Below are 25,014 nucleotides of genomic sequence, written 5' to 3' on the forward strand. Positions count from 1 at the left end.
GTTAAAGTTTTCGAGGTAAATCACATTCCGACTGTCACTTTCATAATCTGGAGCGACGCTCTGATTGGTCGGATGAAAGGTCGTTCTGACATGACCCTTAATGGGATGTCCTCAGATCTTTGTTTAGCGGTAGCGAGAACTGAGGTCTGATTTTAATGAGATTGCACCAGGAAGTGGTCAGTGACGAAGACAGGGACTGGTTGTGTCGGTTCAACAGTGTTGACAGAGGTGAATATCAGATAAAGTTCTCCACCCTTAATGTGTGTAGATCTTTGTCTGCCTTGCACAAGATGAAGGTCAAATTTGTTCACCAACTGACAGAGTTGTACATGATTATTCATGTTGAAGTCTCCTGTCAGAATTGTTTTCCCCATTCCTGTGTGAAGTGTGGATATAGCTTCATCCAAAAGACGCAGAAAGTTCCTGAGTGGGCCTGGAGGTCAGTATACAACAACAACCAATACAGATGTCTGAACCATAACTGCCATCAGCTCCAGAGATGTTGGCCAATGAAACTGTGTGTAACTCAGATCTCTCTTAACTAGCATTGCTACTACATGATCAGATGCCTTGTGCAGGAATGAAAGAGAAGGGAGACGATCTTATTAGTGTATTTCCTCATCTTGGAGATGGGTTTCTGTGAGGCATAACACTATTCCCTCTTCATTAACATGGTCTGACTGAAATGTACCCCCTGGTTCTTGAGAAATCGCGTGATCACAATACAGTGATATGAAGACCGAATACTTTGTATCTTTAACGACAAATGTTCTCTTTTCAAAGCGAGTTCATGGTGAGTTGATGTGATTTGCCCATCATTTCAAACAGGATTTCGTCGAAATTAATGTCATCAAAATTGAATCAAATTTTTTATAAAAGTAATACAATGGATTACAAACGGATAATGGATTAAAGTCCATGTGGTGTATTGATGTTATGCATGTTAAATGCGTGATGATAATCCAGAGAAATGACTGCTCCTTTCGTACAACCCACACATGCGCTTGCTGAACAAAAACCCCGGCCCTTCCGCCAAGATCTGAACTTTGGCCTGTTTGTCATCTGCTTGAATGGCACATGGTGCCTTGGTAGTACATTTTCTCTGTGAATATTTCATGTGTTAGACTATATATTCGTCGTTGTTAGCGGATTCAGGACATAGCCGGACCAAGTTAGTCAACAGGCGAAAGTACTTCATGCATGTTATCTATGTGTTGTTTCTGATTGTGGGGCACCGTAGGTTCACTGGCAATGTTTGAGCCATCTGTTGAAAGGGCAGAGCAGGTTTTCATTGCTGAAGATGTTAAGAATGAAAAACATGTAGCGACTATTATCACTCTCATGTAATCTCCCCCCAAAAAACAGCATCACTAAATAATGACAATATGATCACGACCTTGAATGACCACCTAAACCAACGGAAATAGGTGAAAGATTTCATTTTACATGACATCACCAGCCTGAATCATGACATCACTCCTCAACAGTCAGTAAATGTCTGTCTGTTGAGGATACAATTGAAACTGCAAAACTTGATGAATCTGCTTTGAGGGATATCAGTGAAATTCCAGGTACTTCATCGCAGTCTATGAGTGTGAATGGTTACGCAAGACCCAAGAACACTTACTACAAACCATGTTATCGCTGTGGGAGGGGTGGTCATAATCTTAACGACTGTAGATTCAAAGAGGCTATATGTCACAAATGCAAGAGATTGGTCACCTTCAACAGGCATGTTTGTCCGAAGTACAGGTTTTTCTACAGAAGTATGAGTCGGTATTCAGAGGACTAGGAGAGTTAAATGAAGTCAAGGCAAAGTGTACCAGAGGATCGTGCACCCAAAAAGCAACAAATGTGCCATAACTGCTCCAGGATAAAGTTGGAGCTGAGCCAGAGAGACTTGAACAGTCTGGTATCATATCCAAGGTTGATTTCAGTGAATAGGCTGCCCACATTTTTCCCAACTTGAAAAGAAATGGCTAGGTCAGAAAGAGCGGAGACTTTCAGATCACTGTGAACCCAGTGCTGCAAGATGTGATACACCCAATGCCAAAGGTAGAAGATGTCTTTATTTCATGAAGACAGACATGAGACAGGCTTATCTACAAATGGAAGTGGAAGATGAATCAACAAGGTATCTCACTTTTAACACTTCAAAGGGACTTTACAGATATAACTGGTTACCTTTTGATATCAAGACAACCCCTGCTATCTGGCAGAGAACTATTGAGCAAGTGTTGCAGGGCAAGCCATTGCCTGAGAACCATTTCTTTTATTTTTTGAAGCCTAAGCTCTTAGATAAGGTAACTTCAGTAATTTCTTCTAAAACTTGTCCCCATTACAGACACTATGCACCAAGTAAAGAACATGGATCAAGGGCCTGTAAACTCTGTAAACTGTAAAAAAATATTAATTTTGGGGACTAGTTTTCAAACTCAGTCTTGCCAAGTATCTCTTAGATATGCATGCAAACTTTCATTCAGGCAACTTCATGCAAGGGCCATAAAATGAATATACGACACCAATTTTCGAACTCATTTGACATCATGACCATCAGAGTGTAAAATTTCATTTCTCTGACTTACATAGTTTTAGAGAAAATAAGTCCCTTTGAGAAGCAGACTGACGAACTCTGTTCCTATATCCCCTGACCTACTTCGTGGTGGGGGATAAAAAACTACCGTAAACATAAGAAAAGTCTCATTTGTATGACAAAAGATTGATGAAAAATCTCTATAAATATTGCTTAGCTTAAATAGAAACTACGTAAATCTCGTAAAAGTCATATGTGACTAGATGTAACAACACAACAAATTTTGGTATTTGCAAACCACGAATTGCAGTAATGAAATGGGAGCAGAACGAGTTGTCCCAAATGCTCCCTTCAGACAGACTGAAGATGTGCATTTGCACAGAGGTATTTCATACTTCAGATTCAACTTGACAGCTTATCCTCTCTTCAAATGGGTTTCCTTTCCAAGGCGACAAAATAATGATGACTGACTAAACTCCAAACTGTACTACTGACCAACACCCCAATGAAGACCCTCCTAGGGGGATTTCAGTGAAACTATGACTATTTTGCATGTCCCCCTCATTTCTACTACTGTCATCATAAAATTGACATCACTTGTCTGGGGTAACTGGGTAACTATTCAAATCATATAACCACTGCATCCATATGACGTAAATAGCTCTGCAGGAAAGGGTATTTTAGTGCAAACGGTTGGCAAACATAATTTACTCCTGACCTTCACTGTGACCTTGACCTGACACATAAGTCACTCAATAGTTTTTCAGTTTATGGCCTACCATAAAGATATACCTAGTTCTAGACTTGAAAATGTAACTTAAGCTATTGATTAATGATGGAGCTGATTAAATAGTAAAAGTTTTCATTCCAGTATGCATTAAAAAAAAATCTCACCGTGTTGATTGTCATTCTTGCTTCAAAGTTGTCCACACAGCTGAGAATCAGGTCCACTGGTGTGTCCACCTTCAGTCCACCGCACCTGTGATCACACAAACAACATCATACATCTTCTTAACCTAAACTCAGATGGATGCGTCACCTAGTTACATACTCCAAATGCATCATTTTGGGATAAATATGTGATTTATACTTATCCTGACTCATACTAATTTGCTTATCTCTTTTTCTTCACGAAATGTAGTGGAAACCTCTTGTGCAGTGATCCCTGTGAACAGAAAACATCTCACCCCAATGCACTCCACTTACGCGCATGCACACCGACCATCAGTGTGACTCATCACTCCTTATATTCTCTTCAATTTTCTTACTATGAAACACATCAGAAAGCAAGGACAGCTGGGCAGGTGGCTTCAGCGTATGAGTCAGGATAAGTATAAATTGCGACTTATTGGCCGGAGAGAACATGGTTCCCGGACCCCATCGCAACAGCAGGAGAACCAATGCTAGTGCGTTTGGGTGAGATGTTTTCTGTTCACAGGGATCACTGCACAAGAGGTTTCCACTCCGTTTCGTGAAGAAAAAGAGATAAGCAAATTAGTATGAGTGAGGATAAGGTTAACTATGATTTTTATAAGGATCGATGTTTTGAATAGTGTGATACATATCAATCCATTAAATGTAAAGCCAACAGTCAAAAGGGTTTCTCAGCATTTTCATGTTCAAAATAATCACCAAATACCAACTGCAAGAAGAAACAATGTGGTAACAATTTGTATATAGAGCAATGTAAGTACTGTGTAAAACTGTTGTATTCACTCAAAGTTTTAGCTTTCCTGTACTTTCTTAAAGTGAAAAATTTGATTGCATTTTTTTTTGGCCAAACAAGTAAAATCCTAGATTTTTTTATATTTTTGCATACTTATCCTGCATTACTCCTTAATGCATCTACTGCTTGTTTTTGAGCTGTGTGAGGTCTTGTTGAAGAAGAAGTTGTTTCAACTGCCCTATCACACAGCTCCAACGTGGCCAGGGAAGTTATGACATCATGGATCAGCACATTACTGCTAAAAACAGAGCATCTGAAGACATTGTGGGGAGGCAACTCTGTGACGGGAGGGTCCCTTTAGACGCAGTAATGCAGGACAAGTATACCAATATAAAAAATATCTGGATTATACTTGAATTTTTAACTTATCCTGCATTACTCCTTAATGCATCTGAATGCGACGGAAAGGTGGTGAGCAAACCTTCAGATGTGATCTTCCATCCCAAAACTCTCTAAAATCCCTTAGCCAATCAGCGAAGGCCAAGCTCGGTGTCAATCGACCATTCCTGTCGACAAGGAAGGAGGGAGTTAGGTATGCCAAATATACAGGTATCGATACAACCGTAGAAGATAAATGATACAATAGACGTACCGAGCCAAAATGCATGAGCATGTAAACTTCTAGTCTGGTACGCAACAGAGAGGACAAGAGGCCGGATCTGGATAGGTATGCGTGCTCTGTGCGTGCCTTACACGTCTTCTAAGGTGACATCTCTCAGGTAGTGACAGTCAAAATACGGTGTCAGAACACCAGAAACAGCCTTCCATAATGGCTAACTTCCACTTGCGATGTCGATGATACAGGAACAAAGAGACGACTGCATTGTTTGCGGCGATCCCTTGATCGGCAGATGAAACATCGCAGCGCTCTCACTGGACACAGTAGGAGCCCTCCGCTTCCGCTAATCGACGATAGAGGCGGGATGAGAAAGGATCTGTCGGGCTGTCCTGGGAGCTGGTTCTTGCTGTTGGGAGAGCCAGGAGGAAGATTGTCTTTTCCATCAGGTGGGAATGGACTGGTTCAAAGGTTCAAAGGGCGTGCCTCGGAATTGGAGCCCCAATTGATTGACCAGGTTGAAGAACTGGCTCGTTTGCAGAAGGAGTGAGTGGGAGCGAGTCGTTCCCTGGTTCCGGAGACACCAGATGACGGTGATGTTTTCTGTTGAGATGCTGATCTGTGCGTGCTGAAGGGCATGCTTCCTGTGAGAGAGAGCCAGTATGAGCTCATCTAGTTCGAGGTTGTTGATATGCCACTTCCAGGTGTGCTCCCCATCCTAAAAGAGAGGCATCAACGAATAGGTGTAACGAGGTCGTAGGCTCTATCAAGGAGACGCCGTCTAAGACGTTCGTTCCACGTCCACCACCATGAAGCATGAGGTGGTCTGGGAGGGCAATGGATACAGACAATTCTTGGCGTCTGATGTAAGGTGCCAGGAACATCTGAATCGGGCACAGTTGGAGTCGTCCTCTGTGCTGATGATAGAAGGTCCAAGATCGCTTGCCACTGGCACAGCATGCATGAGTTGGAGTTGGATTCGGTCCCACCAGACAGGAGGTCTCAGTCAGTTTTGAAGAGGCCCCCAATTAACTGGAGACAGAAGGTAGGCATGAGTTCCGAATTCCATATACTGATGTGGAGGGAGGACGGCTGAAGGAAGTTGTGCCTACGTTAATAGGTAGCTGACCTAGATGGCTTGAATGAAGCAGACTGAGAGATGTGGGCCAGAGCCTTGAGGGTGGTCTCATCCCTGGTGAAAGGCTGTTATCCGGGAGAGAGTCTTTGAGACTTTGCCATTAAAGAAGAAGGTAGACGACTATGGTTGACGGAGGAGGTGCGCATATGTGTCCTAATGTGTTCCACCTGTCGATGGAGGTAGGAGAGGACAGTGGTGAGATGATCCTGTCAATGGGGGTTATCCCCCAAGAGGACCTGCATAATGGTCTTGGAGGTGGATGCCATGACTGATAGTGGCTTGAAGGAGCGTCCGAGTTCCGTCTCAACATAGGTGAGCTTGTTGTCTGGAATGCGGATGGTGGTGGGGCCGTTGGAGCCTGTCATGCGGTGTAAGTCTTCATCGAGGGTGTGGGCAGTGTCCACAAGCTGGAAGGAATGGATAGGAATATCCTCTTTTTTTGTATTTTTTTCGAGAAGTCCTCATCAAAGGCTGTGATCATATTTGATCAAGGGATTCAGAGGGATGGAGGTGGGATTGAACCAAATCGTGTCACACTTATCCATGCCCTGGCCAGGTAAAGGAGCCACGTCCTCCAGCCGGTCAGACCACCAATCAGCCGCCTGGTTGAAGCAGAGGTGGACGTCGACCTCAGACGTCGATCCTTTATAGGGTGGAACAAAGGAGGCTTCAGAGTCTGACTGGTAACTGCTAGAACAGCCAACCGGAGAGCGACTTTGGAAATGGTGGCGGGAGTGAGACAACTTGCTGCTCCGCGTGAGGAATTCCTGGGGGCAGAGAATGTTATCTGCAATGACGCAGACTGTAATCACAATGCGTCCCCGCCCGGGTTTATGAAAAACAGGTTTACGAGAACACATACAACAACACATAAATAAAAAATATAATTGCAAGAGTACTTTAATGATGAAGTACCAGGCAACACAAAGGAAAACAGAATCCAAGCCACGAGATCCAGTGGCCATGTAAAATATTCACGGTGGTTATTTGAAACAACAAGACATCTGAGATTACTGTAGTGAAATAATTATGCTATGGTGTAAATCATATGAAATATATAAAGATACAAACCGGAGGCACAATATAGTCACAAGAGAAATTCACAAAACAATCAAACACACAAGGGTTGAAGAAGTTTTTGACTGAGATCAAAAACACAGGTCTTGCTTCTGTGAATGACAGCAGTATCATGCTGATCCGTGATGTCATCAATTCTGTGGTCACATGGGAGCTAGTTGTCAGATAGTTCAAACAACTTCTTCTTCAGCAAGACATCACTAAGCTCTTGTTTCTGTCAAGAACAAGCAGTAATGCAGGTTAAGTTAAATCTAAGGCTAGTTTGGGGTCTTCCAAAGGCTCTCTTATAGTTTTTATGACCCCATAAATGAAAATTGTACACTCAAAGTTAGCTTGTCCTCTCCTGGTATTTACAAATCACTAAAAAATAGACATATATGTTTGACAGAGAGAGAGATACATAGAGACTAGGGGAAGAGAGAGAAAGAAAAGAAACATGATGACATATTTACACTGACTACATACTACCCATGCTTGGCACTTATTGTGATGACATATTTACACTGACTACATACTACCCATGCTTGGCACTTATTGTGATGACATATTCACACTGACTACATACTACCCATGCTTGGCACTTATTGTGATGACATATTTACACTGACTCACCTGATCCTCTCCACAAAGTGATTGAAGTTGTCCACAGTTGTTATATTATAGTTGTACACCTCAAACTCTACATCTGGGTTGATATCCCTACAATTACAAAATAATGTACTACGTCAGGATGACAGCTCTACTATACTCGAGTGTGAGTGGCAGTCTAGATGACACATGGAGATGTCATGCACCATTCTGAGTGTGTGGCAGTCTAGATGACACATGGAGATGTCATGTTGACTATTCTGAGTGTGTGGCAGTCTAGAGGACACACAGAGATGTCATGCACCATTCTGAGTGTGTGGCAGTCTAGAGGACACACAGAGTTGTCATGCACCATTCTGAGTGTGTGGCAGTCTAGATGACACACAGAGTTGTCATGCACCATTCTGAGTGTGTGGCAGTCTAGAGGACACACAGAGATGTCATGCACCATTCTGAGTGTGTGGCAGTCTAGAGGACACACAGAGATGTCATGTTGACTATTCTGAGTGTGTGGCAGTCTAGATGACACACAGAGTTGTCATGCACCATTCTGAGTGTGTGGCAGTCTAGAGGACACACAGAGATGTCATGCACCATTCTGAGTGTGTGGCAGTCTAGAGGACACACAGAGTTGTCATGTTGACTATTCTGAGTGTGTGGCAGTCTAGAGGACACACATAGATGTCATGCACCATTCTGAGTGTGTGGCAGTCTAGAGGACACACAGAGTTGTCATGCACCATTCTGAGTGTGTGGCAGTCTAGAGGACACACAGAGTTGTCATGCACCATTCTGAGTGTGTGGCAGTCTAGAGGACACACAGAGTTGTCATGCACCATTCTGAGTGTGTGGCAGTCTAGATGACACATGGAGATGTCATGTTGACTATTCTGAGTGTGTGGCAGTCTAGGGGACACACAGAGTTGTCATGCACCATTCTGAGTGTGTGGCAGTCTAGAGGACACACAGAGTTGTCATGCACCATTCTGAGTGTGTGGCAGTCTAGATGACACATGGAGATGTCATGCACCATTCTGAGTGTGTGGCAGTCTAGAGGACACACAGAGTTGTCATGCACCATTCTGAGTGTGTGGCAGTCTAGATGACACACAGAGTTGTCATGCACCATTCTGAGTGTGTGGCAGTCTAGATGACACATGGAGATGTCATGTTGACTATTCTGAGTGTGTGGCAGTCTAGGGGACACACAGAGTTGTCATGCACCCATCTAAGGGTGTGTTCTGCCGTCTACTAGACACATGGAGATGTCATGCACCCATCTGAGTGTGTGTTCTGCTGTCTCCTAGACACGTAGAGATGTCATGCACCCATCTGAGTGTGTGTTCTGCTGTCTACAAGACACATGGAGATGTCATGCACCCATCTGAGTGTGTGTTCTGCTGTCTACTAGACACATGGAAATATCATGCACCTATCTGAGTATGTGTTCTGATGTCTGCTAGACAAATGAAGATGTCATGCACCCATCTGAGTGTGTGTTCTGCTGTCTACTAGACACATGGAAATGTCATGCACCCATCTGAGTGTGTGTTCTGCTGTCTGCTAGACACATGGAGATGTCATGCACCCATCTGAGTGTGTGTTCTGCTGTCTCCTAGACACATGAAGATGTTATGCAGCCATCTGCGTGTGTTCTGCTGTCTCCTAGACATGGGGAGATGTCATGCACCCATCTGAGTGTGTGTTCTGCTGTCTGCTAGACATGTGGAGATGTCATGCACCCATCTGAGTGTGTGTTCTGCTGTCTCCTAGACACATGGAGATGTCATGCACCCATCTGAGTGTGTTCTGCTGTCTCCTAGACATGGGGAGATGTCATGCACCCATCTGAGTGTGTGTTCTGCTGTCTACTAGACATGTGGAGATGTCATGCACCCATCTGAGTGTGTGTTCTGCTGTCTCCTAGACACATGGAGATGTCATGCACCCATCTGAGTGTGTTCTGCTGTCTCCTAGACATGGGGAGATGTCATGCACCCATCTGAGTGTGTGTTCTGCTGTCTACTAGACACATGGAGATGTCATGCACCATTCTGAGTGTGTTCTGCTGTCTACTAGACACATGGAGATGTCATGCACCCATCTGAGTATGTGTTCTGCAGTCTCCAAGACACATGGAGATGTCATGCACCTATCTGATTGTGTGTTCTGCTGTGTGCTAGACACATGGAGATGTCATGCACCCATCTGAGTGTGTGTTCTGCTGTCTGCTAGACACGTGGAGATGTCATGCACCCATCTGAGTGTGTGTTCTGCTGTCTCCAAGACGCGTTGAGATGTCATGCACCTATCTGATAGTGTGTTCTGCTGTGTGCTAGACACATGGAGATGTCATGCAGCAATCTGAGTGTGTGTTCTGCTGTCTCCTAGACACATGAAGATGTTATGCACCAATCTGAGTGTGTGTTCTGCTGTCTGCTTGACACATGGAGATGTCATGCACCATTCTGAGTGTGTGGCAGTCTAGAGGACACACAGAGTTGTCATGCACCATTCTGAGTGTGTGGCAGTCTAGAGGACACACAGAGTTGTCATGCACCATTCTGAGTGTGTGGCAGTCTAGATGACACACAGAGTTGTCATGCACCATTCTGAGTGTGTGGCAGTCTAGATGACACATGGAGATGTCATGTTGACTATTCTGAGTGTGTGGCAGTCTAGGGGACACACAGAGTTGTCATGCACCCATCTAAGGGTGTGTTCTGCCGTCTAATAGACACATGGAGATGTCATGCACCCATCTGAGTGTGTGTTCTGCTGTCTGCTAGACACGTAGAGATGTCATGCACCCATCTGAGTGTGTGTTCTGCTGTCTACTAGACACATGGAGATGTCATGCTCCCATCTGAGTGTGTCCTGCTGTTTGCTAGACACATGGAGATGTCATGCTCCCATCTGAGCGTGTCCTGCTGTCTGCTAGACACGTGGAGATGTCATGCATCCATCTGAGTGTGTGTTCTGCTGTCTGCTAGACACATAGAGATGTCATGCACCCATCTGAATGTGTGTTCTGCTGTCTACTAGACACATGGAGATGTCATGCTCCCATCTGAGTGTGTCCTGCTGTCTGCTAGACACATGGAGATGTCATGCTCCCATCTGAATGTTTGTTCTGCTATCTACTAGACACATGGAGATGTCATGCACCCATCTGAGTGTGTGTTCTGCTGTCTGCTAGACATGTGGAGATGTCATGCACCCATCTTAGTGTGTGTTCTGCTGTCTGCTAGACACATGGAGATGTCATGCACCCATCTGAGTGTGTGTTCTGCTGTCTGCTAGACACATGGAGATGTCATGCACCCATCTGAGTGTGTGTTCTGCTGTCTGCTAGACACATGGAGATGTCATGCACCCATCTGAGTGCGTGCTCTGCTGTCTGCTAGACACATGGAAATGTGATGCACCCATCTGAGTGTGTGTTCTGCTGTCTACTAGACATGTGGAGATGTCATGCACCCATCTGAGTGTGTGTTCTGCTGTCTGCTAGACATGTGGAGATGTCATGCACCCATCTGAGTGTGTGTTCTGCTGTCTGCTAGACACATGGAGATGTCATGCACCCATCTGAGTGTGTGTTCTGCTGTCTGCTAGACACATGGAGATGTCATGCACCCATCTGAGTGTGTGCTCTGCTGTCTGCTAGACACATGGAAATGTGATGCACCCATCTGAGTGTGTGTTCTGCTGTCTACTAGACATGTGGAGATGTCATGCACCCATCTGAGTGTGTGTTCTGCTGTCTGCTAGACACACTGAGATGTGACAGACCTGAGTGTGCGTTCTGCTGCTTCCACTTTACTCATACCAGCCTGGCTTGGTTGATAGAAGAGTCTGTTCATGTTAGCCAGCTCTACCTTGTCGTAGTCAAATAGTAGAAGCTGAGGAACAACAAAAAGGGTGAATGAGTGAGTTAATTTATAGCCACATCAGCAGTAGTTCAGCCATATGATGATTAGAACTAGTCATAGAGTAGAAGCTGAGGAACAACAAAAGAGGTTCACACAGGTGAATGTTAGCTAGCTCTACCTCATGTTATTGTTGCTCCTGGACTTCCTGGACTGTGTTCAAGCAGAACTAGCAAACATTCACCCGTTAGGACCTCTTTTTATTGTTATTACTTTATAACTTATTGGGGTACACATTGAGGGTTGAAGTGGAATTTCTCATTCTATGAGCCTGGTGAATTATTGCATGGTAAATAATTGCCACAGTACCTTTCCTATGCCACATCTGGCCAACATCTCTGCTGTCACACTCCCAACTCCACCAACACCAACAACAGCCACAGTGAAATCGCGGATTTTCTTTTTCAGGCAAAACAAAGAAAAGTGTTGACAATTAACATTCATGGACTAGAACTGATTCCATGTCTAGGGCTCAACATTTTGGACATCACAATTAGGACTCAAACTTGATATGGCAAAGGCATCATCGATTCCTAAATGTTCATTTTAATGCTAGTATTGTATGTTGTTTAATGTTGCACTCAGCAATATTCCAGGTATGTGATGGTGGTCTGTAAATAACTGAGTCAGGACCAGAAAATCTAGTGACGCATATTATGGGCTCAATCCATGCCGTTGGGCTACGATGACATGCAATCAATCAAGTCACAGAGTCTGACCATTCAATCCATTTTGTTGGTACGAAACATGTGACCTCAGACAGCATGTGCAAGGGGTGGTATGCTTGATTTACCATTGACACTCAGACACAGTTGTGAGAGAGTCAATACCAAAGGGACAACATCCGTGTACCACTCACGATGCCATTTGCAGAAAATGTCAGGCAAGGTTCAGAACTCCAGATAAGCTTTGATTTTGTTTGGGTATCCACAATTTTAAGCAGGAATTCAAATATTTTTTACCCACCTGTTTCTTGACATTTGGGTATTTTAACTTAAAACCTGTTTCATAACAATCCCTTTAATCACCTAAAACTATGTGAATAGTAGTATATCCTTCTGTGTCTGCCTGCGGCTCCCTCTCCAGGAAGCTATTTTTGTTTGCTTTTCTGTTTGCCAAAGTAAGCATAGTAAGAAAGGCGCTTTTTTTAATCACCAATCAGCGACTGTCTAGGATACAACATGTACATAGGGAATCTCACCCGAGTGTCTTTTGATATCAAATATATCAACACAAGTTGATAAAAAACTCAGAGGTTTGTCGAGGAGTTATCCACTTTGTTATATGACATCAAAAGACACAAGGGTGAGATTTTATTTATCATCCAACATCATTCTTCCAACTTTTTCAGTTTATATAGACAGTAATAACCAGTCTCTTAACCCGCATGGTGCCTAGCTGTCACTAGCTTTGTACACTGCTCATTGCCACACTGTGATGACGACATGGTTTCAAAAACGTATACATCGTATCAAAAGTGTTTCAACAGTGTAACCAAACTGTATAACATGCAACTCAGTTGACTGTCTTTCCAACAGTATCTAAAGCCAACAAATTCAAAAGATCTATGCACTGCCTAGCCATCAATAAAAATGCTGGTATTGTAAGTTTCCTACTTTTCTACATTAATTGTCATATGGAAGCATTCGAATGTGGCAAGTAAAGTGAAGTAAGCGCCCTTGTTTGAAATCTTAATGTCCAATAATTCATATCATTGTAAAGTACATGTCCTAACGGTGATAGATATATGACAATTTTGTCGAAGTACACATTCATTGAGAATTTTCCGTGATTCATATTTATCAATAAAAAATCCCGATGAAATTGTCAGTGTTTACATCAAAACAAAATTGACGGAAGTGGTCGTGATTAGTTCATACACTGACTGTGTCAAAGATTATGCATCTTCCCGAGGCAAGTGAGTTAACTGACTGTAATAGTCCAGTTTCCACCCTTGCTGAACTAGGCTGGTATAATGGAGTTACATTTTGGCTGGACTAACGAGTCTATGCATAGTCCAATCAAAATCGCGCACCGAAATCGAAATCCGGTTTGTAAAGTGTCATGCATAGTTAGGTCGACTGCAGGATTTGCAAAGCATGTGCACCGCTAACTCGTTGTCAACAAACATTTTCTATATCTTTTCATGTTTTTGATCAACATGCCCACGTGATTTGATGCATTTCATGATGTAAGACTCGTTTGATCACAATATAGATCTTGATTATCGATCAGATCGTCTTGACTGGGCGCCACCGTTTTGTTTGAAGCAAATGTTAGTGATACGAGAGGTTGAATCTGATTGGTCAATAGGAGAGGCATAGAAAGGACATTACTCATAATAGCCACTGATGGCACTATGATCGAGCCTAGGAATTCCAGCCTAGTTCGGCAAGGGTGGAAACTGGACTTTTAAAGTCAGTTACTCTCTTGCCTCGGGAAGATGAGATTATGTTACAATATGAATGACAGTTTGAAATGTATATCTTGAAGAAATCCCGGTTACGTCCATGTAGGTTTCAGTGTCCATGCTCTTTCATTAGTGATAAAAACAACATCAGGGTAATTGACCCCGTACATTTTCAAAGAACAAAATGTAAAAGATCGCTAAACAGCCCTAACAATACTCAAATTAACATCGCACAATATCGGACATCATTAGAATTTCTTAATAATTAAGAAGATTATAATAACGTACATACTACCACCCAAAAGTAAGTACATGTAGATTCAACCAATATCGCTAAGACTTTTTTACGGGCAGCAAAGCTATTTTCGATCACTCTTAACCCAGGCGCTGTATGTCATACAAGCAGTGCTTCGTTGTGCAATCACACAGACCACTTACTTATACTTCAGTTGTTATGATGTGTTGTTAATGGTTTAAACCTAACTGATAAAAAGCTTGAAACGAGATGTAATTGGACAATTTTAATACTTGAATTTGAAAGCTCAAGTAGCATAGAGTGGGCTATATTTAATACAAGAAAACGATAACTTTCACAGGTCAAAGAAAGCAATGTTATTGTTTTTACGACACAATTATTAGTAATATCTACATTAAGTCGATTAAAGTAGAGTTCAATGTATATACAGGTCATGTGCTCAAAAGTCTGAACAAATTTGTTTCACTATGACCACTAGAAAACATACATCCTCATCTCAGTTTGTATTTAGCACTTGTCTGCCTCACTTAAACCTTTGCCCAAAATATTATTGCATGGCCATGCAGTCCATGAAATACAACTTTTTCCTTCATATTGTTTTATAAATACGACTTTAGAAGTATATTTTACACCTTGGTATGAACAGGCACATTCAATGACATTTGTGATAGTTTATTTTCAGTACAGTTTTCCATTTCATCCCATTCTACAAAAGCAAAAGTGTGAAATACATAATGATCGAGGTGAATGAAAGTAATGGAATTATTTGTCATAAACATGATAAAAGGAAAAATATATTCTTGGAATTGAACTTCGAAAACATAACTAACAAAATGTTTAGTATAAATGGTTTTCAGTTACTTTTCTTTTGGCCTAGCTAAACTACATCTTGGAGGGAACATACACAATTTAAAATTGTGAAAAAAGAACCACAAGAATGCATTCATTTTACTCTTAGACAAGATTTTTTTTACAAATTCTATTTCTTACTAAGGATGCAAAACAAAGTAATTATAACTAAATATGTATGTCACTGGTCGAAGTATTTGATAATATATATAATGCAGAGAGAAAAAAAAAAAAAAACTATTTAAAACATCAAAACAAAACCTCATTTAGTCTACACTGAAATAATGTTGTCATTCAGAAATAGATTGTCTATATATTGTGTGTAGATATAATTATTTTTACTGTTTATGTTATCATGGGATAACATTTATACTAAGTTATCCTATAATAATTAGATCCACATCAAGTGCTTTTATGAGTTATCATAGTGTAATATTTATACATCATTTCATATAATTATAGTTTAGCAAGTAATATTTATCATCAGGTAAAATGTATATATAAAATATCAGTAGTAGCCTAAGGTAATGGGAGCGCATCTAGACATACTATTCAATACGACAGTGTTACGTCTACATAGTTTAATAGATTAGAAGCTTTTAGATAAATGCTAGCCTAAGGTATCAAGATCCCATCTCCCAGACAAAGGATATTTATTTAAGTATATCTGTCATCACCTACCGGGGTATATTAGAATAACATTACTTCAATTAAGACTCATTAAGGATTAGCCCCATACAAGCTCGTCTATAGTGCATTAAGGATTAGCCCCCATACAAGCTCGTCTATAGGGCATTAAGGATTAGCCCCACACAAGCTCATCTATAGTAACACCCTAATCTCTTTCAAAGCATCCAGTAAATATGTCAACAAGATTAGTGCCAGTCCAACAGGATTAACAGGATTTAGTATTCCCCTCTGTCTAGCCATCCAATTAGCATAGGACACAACCAATCGTGTATCAACCAATCAAATTCCTTTCTATTGTTCAAACTTTCATTAAATACATACTGTAGCCAAGTTCTAGCAGAGAAGGGGTTTGACTCTCTTACAAAGCAGACCTCTCTCCCACAGCCCAGAGTGTGTACCGACTCTCTGTGGCACCCTCAGTTATTATCTAAGCATAAATTGTAAATTGTTAATTGTTCTTGTAAATAAAATTGTGATTAGTCTCCTGTGACTCTGGCTCTTTGCTGACTAATTCCCCAAGAAAACCAGCACGTCATTTGGAAGGTATTGTTCACCTAGAACAGTTCCATGATAATTTGGCGGAGAATCATCGTTTTCGGAACCACGGAGTCCAGGAACTAACCACAACCAGCTACAAGAACCCATTGGAGGACATGTCCAACCGTGATCATCTGATGGAATAACAAGCAAGCTGCATCTACCTCTGACCTCAACACTGGATTAAAGACAACCAACTCCTGCAAAGACACCAACAACGAAAGAAAAAGTCTTCAAATATTGTAAGTACTACATTGTTGATTACTTGTCTTTCTTTAATTTAGTACGGTACATACTAATAGGTGTCATGGCAAATATGGAGTCTGGTATGGAAAGTAACTTTGAAAGTGAAATTCCAACAGTGTCTTTAGTTACGCCCCTTGCCAAAAGTGTAATTCAGGCAAAATTTGGCACAAAAACAACAAATTGTTTAGTAGATACAGGGGCATCCATTTCTTGTATTTCGTCTGCTTTTCTGAGCACAGCTTTTGAAAACCTTACTCTTGGAAACTCACCCTTTCCACAGGTTAAAGGTGTTGGCGGCGAATTGCACAAAGTGTTAGGTTCAGTTGTGTTAGATTTTGTCATTGAGGGTCAGGAATTTTCTCAAAGATTCCATATTCTGCCTACACTTCCAGAGGCAGTGATACTAGGTGAAAACTTCCTTGATGACAATGATGCAGTCATAGATTATAGCTGTCATTCCTTGACAACAGCACCTCAGATAGGCAATATATCAATTTCCTAGCCAATTCAGTACAAGAGATTAGTGGATTAGCAAAAACAATAGATCAAATTTACATCCCCCCTCAGAGTGAAATTCATTTCAAGGTCAGACTATCAGAGACCAAAGAGGATTCCCTCATCCTCATTGAACCCATTGCTTCCCTCACTGCTCATACTGAAGTAGCAGGTGGTAGAACTCTTTCCAAAGTGAAAAGCAAAACTGCTACATTTAGGCTTATGAATCCCTCCCAAGAAGAAAAAGTTCTTGACAAGGGAACAGTTGTAGGCAAATTTAGTTACATTGACCAAGACTCTGTTTATGCAATCGACTGTGACCAACCATTCATCAGTACCGTTAACACTGACAATGAGAAGAGAGACAATGACACCAGGGATTATGTTAAAATTGCACAAGAATTAGGATTTGATTTGACCAATACACAACTGACTCCAGACCAACGACACAGACTACTTAGATTCTTGGGACAAAATAGAGACATGTTTTCAACGAGTCTTGCAGATTTAGGAAAGACTGACATGCACCAGCATATCATTGACACTGGCGACCACCCACCCGTTAAGTGTAGACCATATCGCCAATCCCCTCATCTCCAAAAAGTCACTGAAGAGCTTATAGATGATTTCCTGAAGTATGATTTGATCGAGGAGTCTACTTCTATGTATTCAGCTCCCATTATCCTAGTCAAGAAACGTGATAGCTCATATAGATTTGTTTGTGACTACAGAAAGTTGAATTCTGTCACTTTACCAATGTCATGGCCTCTTCCAGTTTTTGATGATGTTGTTGATAACATAGCCAATGCACAAGCTAAGATCTTCTCAACTTTAGACCTTGCTAATGGCTTCTTCCAAGTGCCATTACATGAAGATTCAAAGCATAAAACTGCTTTCGTCACCCATCAAGGCCTTTATCAGTTCAAACGTTTGCCCCAAGGTTTGACAAATTCTCCACTTTGTTTTCAACAGCTCATGAGCAAGGTGCTAAGAAAATTGCTTTTTAAGGTTGCGCTGATTTACATTGATGATTTGATAATTTACAGCAAAAACTTTGAAGAGCATCTCCAACATTTGGAGCAAGTATTTTACTATCTGAAACAGGCAAAATTGACACTAAAGCCATCCAAATGCAATTTTGCAACAGACAAAGTTTCTTTTCTGGGTCATGTTTTATCATGTGGAGGTGTTCAAGTTGATGACAAAAAGATTGAAGCAATTAGAACCTTTCCAGTGCCCAAATCACAAAAGCAGATCCGCTCCTTCTTAGGTCTCACAAACTTCTACAGGAAGTATGTGAAAAATTACGCTCACATAGCGCTTCCACTGAATGCCTTGCTAAAGAAGCATTCAGAGGCAGAAGTAGGAAAGAAACCAAAGTTCCAATGGTCACTTGAGTGTGATCAGGCATTCAACACCCTCAAACATGCTATGAGTAATACACCTGTTCTGGCGTATCCAAATTTTGACAAAGAATTTCTTCTTGCAACTGATGCCAGTGATATGAGCATAGGTTTTGTTTTGAGTCAAAAAGACGAGAAAAATAATGAACATCCAATAGCTTTTGGTGGTAGAGCTCTTCATGGCAGTGAAAAGAACTGGAGCATTACAGAAAAGGAAGGCTTAGCTCTAGTTGAAGCCATTAGATCCTTTCGTCCATACCTTGCAAATTCCAAATTCACAGTCTACACTGATCATATAGCATTGAAATGGCTGAAATCAATCAAGGATGCCACAGGTAGGTTAGGGCGATGGTCTTTGGAACTTTCTACCTACACTTTTGACATTGTTCATCGCAGCGGCAAAGCCAATGGGAATGCCGATGCTCTCTCACGTAGGGAATATGAGGAAAATATTAACTGTAATGATCAGACAGAAGAAGATGCTGAGAAAACAGTCTTCTCAGTAACTTCAACTCAGCAAAGCAAATCAACTAGCAATACCACAATCTTGCCAAACACCCATTCATCCACACGGGTCACACAGACAACTCAGACTGAGGATATTTGCACACCTATTGTCAATCACTTAGAATCAGACACACAGACAACACATTGGTCAGTCACCTTTGAATATGAAGAGGATTATCAGTCAGTACCAGTTAATGTTGTCGCAGCATTACATGCTACAAATGCTGATGTTACCCAAGACGCATTGGTTGAAGTAAGTATAAAAGAACATCCAAATTTACGTCACCTACAAAGGATTTGTCCAGATTTCATCCAAATCTTTGACTACAAAGAGGATGATGTCCTTCCACAAAATGAAAAGGATCGTGAAAAGATTCTTATCGAAGCCAATACTTTTGAAATTGATGAAGGCATCCTATACAGATTCGTTCCACAAAGACAGAAAGGCCATGCAGACAAGTTCATTAAACAGCTGGCAGTCCCAAGAACCCTCAGAAATCAAGTCCTGCAATCCTATCATGACTCAGAGTTTGGCGGTTGCCACCATGGGAAAGAAAGGATGCACAACACCATGAGACCTAAGTACTACTGGCCCAAAATGTACAGCGAGATTGCTACTTATGTCCAAACATGTGAGGTATGTCAACAGACCAAGAGGCACTACCATGGTAAGAAGGCACCACTTCGTCCACTACCTGTAGAAGAGGTCTTCACCCGATGGCACGTTGACATTCTCGGTCCCTTGCCAACAACACCAGATAAGTACAAGTACATTTTGGTCATCACAGATGCATCATCTAGATGGTGTGAAGCCTTTCCACTTCGGACCCAAGAAGCCAAAGAAGTAGCAGATGTTCTCGTCAGAGAAATATTTTGTCGGTATGGCGCACCAAGGACCTTAATTTCAGACAGAGGTCAGAACTTCATGTCCAAACTTATCAAAGCAATTTGTGAACTTTTGGCAATTAAATTTACCCATACCAGCCCATACCATCCTCAAACAAACAGCTGTGTAGAAAGGCTCAACTCTTACATCAATCAATCACTAAGAGCCTATTGTAACAAGTCTCAAAATGATTGGCCCCGTTTAATTCCTGGCATCATGATGGCCTATCGGATGGCTCCAAATTCATCAACTCAAAAATCCCCATATGTTATGCTTTTCGGCCGAGAAATGAGAGCTCCACAAGATGTAGCATTAATTCCAAAAGAAAATTTAGGCCACAATAACAAAAGTTATCTTTCCAATTTGCTTGAGGAGCTTGAAATCACTAGAACAATCGCAGCTGAAAACACTGCTCGGGCTAAGGAGGTGTATTCAGAACAATATAATAGAAAGGCTAAAGAACCAGAATTCGCCCCAGGTCAAAGAGTTTGGCTTTACTGTCAAAAAGTTGAAAAAGGCCTTTCCAACAAATTAACCAAAAAGTGGTATGGTAGCTATTATATCATCCATACAGGTCCAAATTATACCTACAAACTGCGCCGAAGTTCTGACGACAAAATACACAAACCACTGGTCCATGCCAACCGTCTGAAGCCATATTTTGATCCTGCTGATCGTCCACAGTATCCTCCAGAACCATACCTCAATGACACCAGTAACATAGATTCAGGAGTCATGGATGACAATGAGGAACCAGTCAGTGATTCACAGCCTGACAGCAACAATTCCCCATCAACAAGTTCAACTAACCAGGCTACTGATCAATCACCTCCACAACAGAAAGGTAAGAAGGTCAATTCCAAAACAAAGGCAGGTACTTCCAGCAACAAGAGTCCGAAGCAAAAGACCCCAACAAAGAAGAAAAACCCTGTTCCAAGTACAACAGAAAAACCTACCAGTCCCACGGCCACAATGAAGGAAAATCATGCCACACCAGGTCCTAGTGCTCCAACCAAGGTAAATGAAAAGGTAAACAAAGGGAAAAGAGGAGTGAATAGTAAGCATCACCAGCCCAAATCCAGAAAACAACCCGACGACAGCCAGGTACAACCTCCAAGTCCAACATCAGGTAATCAAACCAAGGATATCCCTCAGGCTTTCAATCCAGAGGACATCCACTCAATTGTTAGTTCTAAGAGAGCAAATAGCAAAATCTACTACAGAGTGAAATGGAAGGATCCAGAAAGAGGAAACACATGGGAGTATGGCAGCAGCATTCCAGACTCCATTAGGAGAGAATTTCACCTCAAAAGAAGTATGTCAGGAAAACGACGAAAACGTCCACTGAAGAATCATAAGTTTTTCGACAAAAAGGATTCAGCACAAGACAATAAATCAGTCAATGTTCTGTCAGGTAATTCAATGTCAGGGAATGTCCAGCAAACCATGTCCACCAAACCACGCATAGAATTAGATGTCAAACCATATCCGTTTTTTCCAAAACAACTACGAAAAGTCGATCATAAAATAGAAAGAGTTCTGGGCACTGAAATTATTCAAGGAGACTGCTATGTCAAGGTCTCATATAAAGAAAATCCTGATCAATTCACATGCTATTTTGAAAGTGTTCCTCCCCACCTCATACAGCGCTACCTTGATGATAGCTGGAAGGATCTCCGTAAGTGGTCCTGTCTAGAAGATAATCCTCCATATGATCCAGAGGAAGCACCAATTTATAAATCCAAAAGGGGTATTTTTCCACATAAAGACTTTGGAAATATCAACACCTTTTTCTACCGTGAATCATATCTGAATTACACAGAATGTGGTACCACTCAACCATACGGTGATCTACTCCCTATATATGCCGATATCTGCCAATTGAACATATTCTTGATCAAAATACAAAATCTCCTGAATAAACGGTGCAAATCACGAAACAGCTATTAGCTGTATCTTGTTATGTTTTCTTGTGTCCAGTCCTTTCACTATGGGTCGCCAGTTGAGAACAAATGGCATCAGCCTGATCATCTGAGTTATTTGTATCACAACAAATTTTGAGCATTGACCTGATCAACCAATCTCAAAAGCGAAGTGAAATGACACAAACCAAACCATACTGCGAATCGAAACCCAAACCGCACCGAAGCGAAGCAAACCATACTGCGAATCGAAACCCAAACCGCACCGAAGCGAAGCAAACCATACTGCGAATCGAAACCCAAACCGCACCGAAGCGAAGCAAACCGTACTGCGAATCGAAACCCAAACCGCACCGAAGCGAAGCAAACCGTACTGCGAATCAAAACCCAAACCGCACCGAAGCGAAGCAAACCATACTGCGAATCGAAACCCAAACCGCACCGAAGCGAAGCAAACCGTACTGCGAATCGAAACCCAATCCGCACCGAAGCGAAGCAAACCGTACTGCGAATCAAAACCCAAACCGCACCGAAGCGAAGCAAACCATACTGCGAATCGAACCCAAACCGTACCGAAGCGAAGCAAACCATACTGCGAATCGAACCCAAACCATACCGAAGCTAAGCAAACCGTACCGAAGCAAAATAAACCAAACCCTATCACATTGAACCGAACAAAAATCAAAGTGAAACAAACCAAAACTAACAAAGAATTCTAAAAAGGATATACACCTTTCTAACATTTTTGTATACCGTATTAGTGTAATAAATCGATGCACTTGTTATATGCACATGCACATATATGTATATATAATTCGTCTAATGATTGTATCCAAAAATAGAAGGATATTACTATTTTTCTCATGATATACTTTTGTAATTTGCCGCCAATACATTCTTCCTGGCCATGACACCGTTTAGTAATAATTATGTACTGATCTTTTACATCATAATTATCATATTTGTTTTATTTTCTAGTTATTACAGACAAACTGAGGAAGTATTTATATATGACATATTATTTGAACATGCTAACTCTCTTTTCTTTGTTTCCATGTAAAACCTCCATGGACACAGCCAACTATCCTAAACCTCAAGCCAGGATGTGGAACTCAAAGCCTCTTACATCACCCATAAACCAACAGTACAGAGTGCCAAGACAAGCCAGCTCCACATCCAGATTCCCTGATGACAGCATTTTTATATTATGTTTCCTTATATCAAAGAGACTCTATAATAATTATTATTCACTACTACCAGTTTAACTTTATTCATTGTCCATCTTAGCCTTAATTATTTTTATTTTTTACACGTTTGGGGTCCAAACTTTTTCAGACGGAGGGGAAGTTATCATGGGATAACATTTATACTAAGTTATCCTATAATAATTAGATCCACATCAAGTGCTTTTATGAGTTATCATAGTGTAATATTTATACATCATTTCATATAATTATAGTTTAGCAAGTAATATTTATCATCAGGTAAAATGTATATATAAAATATCAGTAGTAGCCTAAGGTAATGGGAGCGCATCTAGACATACTATTCAATACGACAGTGTTACGTCTACATAGTTTAATAGATTAGAAGCTTTTAGATAAATGCTAGCCTAAGGTATCAAGATCCCATCTCCCAGACAAAGGATATTTATTTAAGTATATCTGTCATCACCTACCGGGGTATATTAGAATAACATTACTTCAATTAAGACTCATTAAGGATTAGCCCCATACAAGCTCGTCTATAGTGCATTAAGGATTAGCCCCCATACAAGCTCGTCTATAGGGCATTAAGGATTAGCCCCACACAAGCTCATCTATAGTAACACCCTAATCTCTTTCAAAGCATCCAGTAAATATGTCAACAAGATTAGTGCCAGTCCAACAGGATTAACAGGATTTAGTATTCCCCTCTGTCTAGCCATCCAATTAGCATAGGACACAACCAATCGTGTATCAACCAATCAAATTCCTTTCTATTGTTCAAACTTTCATTAAATACATACTGTAGCCAAGTTCTAGCAGAGAAGGGGTTTGACTCTCTTACAAAGCAGACCTCTCTCCCACAGCCCAGAGTGTGTACCGACTCTCTGTGGCACCCTCAGTTATTATCTAAGCATAAATTGTAAATTGTTAATTGTTCTTGTAAATAAAATTGTGATTAGTCTCCTGTGACTCTGGCTCTTTGCTGACTAATTCCCCAAGAAAACCAGCACGTCATTTGGAAGGTATTGTTCACCTAGAACAGTTCCATGATAATGTTATAAATTGAACCATGCAAGATTCTAATATATGAAGCTAAAATATGAAAAAGGTTCTTTAATATTGGATCCATTTTGACAGCTTTTTCAACGTAAAACATTCCATTCCCTTACTATATGCACATTATTTTCTCAGAATACCAGAATAAACATACCAAAATTAGAAAACAGGACCAAATATTCTAACAGTGTTAGTCAAGAGATAAACAGTCTCATTCACTCATTGGTCGCAGTGGAAATCTTCCCATTCGTGATAGTCTACTTTCTTGTTCAGTCAAAGAGAATATTATTCTTTGGAAAATGAAACGATCTGTATCCATTATATGACCACAACATTATATCAGCTGTTGACGTGATTTCATCCACGTCACAACACGCACAGGTCAAATCACGCACACCTGTCCGGACGACAAATTCACAGCGGCGCAAAATCAACGACCATCTATTTGCCTACACAAATAAAATTGAAGATTGTAAAGTTATTGAACGAAAAAAAATAAAGCATTTACTTATTGCTGACTTTTCAGACAACATATCAAATAAAAGTTGAAGACTTGCAATAGAGTATCATACGTTAATCGAGAGTACATTCTACATCAATAATTTCTAAATTTAATGTTAATTAGATCTAATATCCATGGCAGAATGTTGAAGATACGAGCTGTCGTGCTATGATAATATATTCCATTTTCTGAGGAGATTTGTAACATGTATTTGATTATACATATACATACACAATTGATTATCAATTATCAATTATCTTGTACAATCACAGCATGTACCATGTACATTAGACTCATAGAAAATACTATTTCAGCAAACCAATCATAGCACCACTATCACAGTTTCAATGAAAGGCAAAACAAATAGAAATCAAACTTTACAGCACATCGTATCCATAAGCAGTTAACCCAAATGCAAAAAAGGTATTGCTTTCATATTAGAAGTTATGTTGAAGTTTTCAATAGTTGTATCGCGTGTACTGCCGACAGAAACGGGGGGC

At 41.0% G+C, this 25,014-nt stretch overlaps 1 protein-coding gene across 1 annotated transcript in view; it reads right to left on the reverse strand.

Moving 5' to 3' along the window:
- The window catches only part of LOC139463724 (ubiquitin-like modifier-activating enzyme 5), a 96,996-nt gene that overhangs the window by 40,656 nt on the left and 31,326 nt on the right, over window positions 1-25,014 (reverse strand). Inside the window, exons 3-6 of the mRNA XM_071244975.1 lie at window positions 11,857-11,946; window positions 11,411-11,520; window positions 7,643-7,729; window positions 3,428-3,512 (exon numbers count right to left, since the gene is read on the reverse strand). Of these exons, the coding sequence (XP_071101076.1) occupies window positions 3,428-3,512; window positions 7,643-7,729; window positions 11,411-11,520; window positions 11,857-11,946 (372 nt within the window). The remainder of the gene's footprint in view (window positions 1-3,427; window positions 3,513-7,642; window positions 7,730-11,410; window positions 11,521-11,856; window positions 11,947-25,014) is intronic.

Source organism: Haliotis cracherodii, unplaced genomic scaffold (genome assembly GCF_022045235.1).
Source record: "Haliotis cracherodii isolate W230 unplaced genomic scaffold, xgHalCrac1.p SCAF_16, whole genome shotgun sequence".
NCBI classification, from domain to species: Eukaryota; Metazoa; Mollusca; class Gastropoda; order Lepetellida; family Haliotidae; genus Haliotis; species Haliotis cracherodii.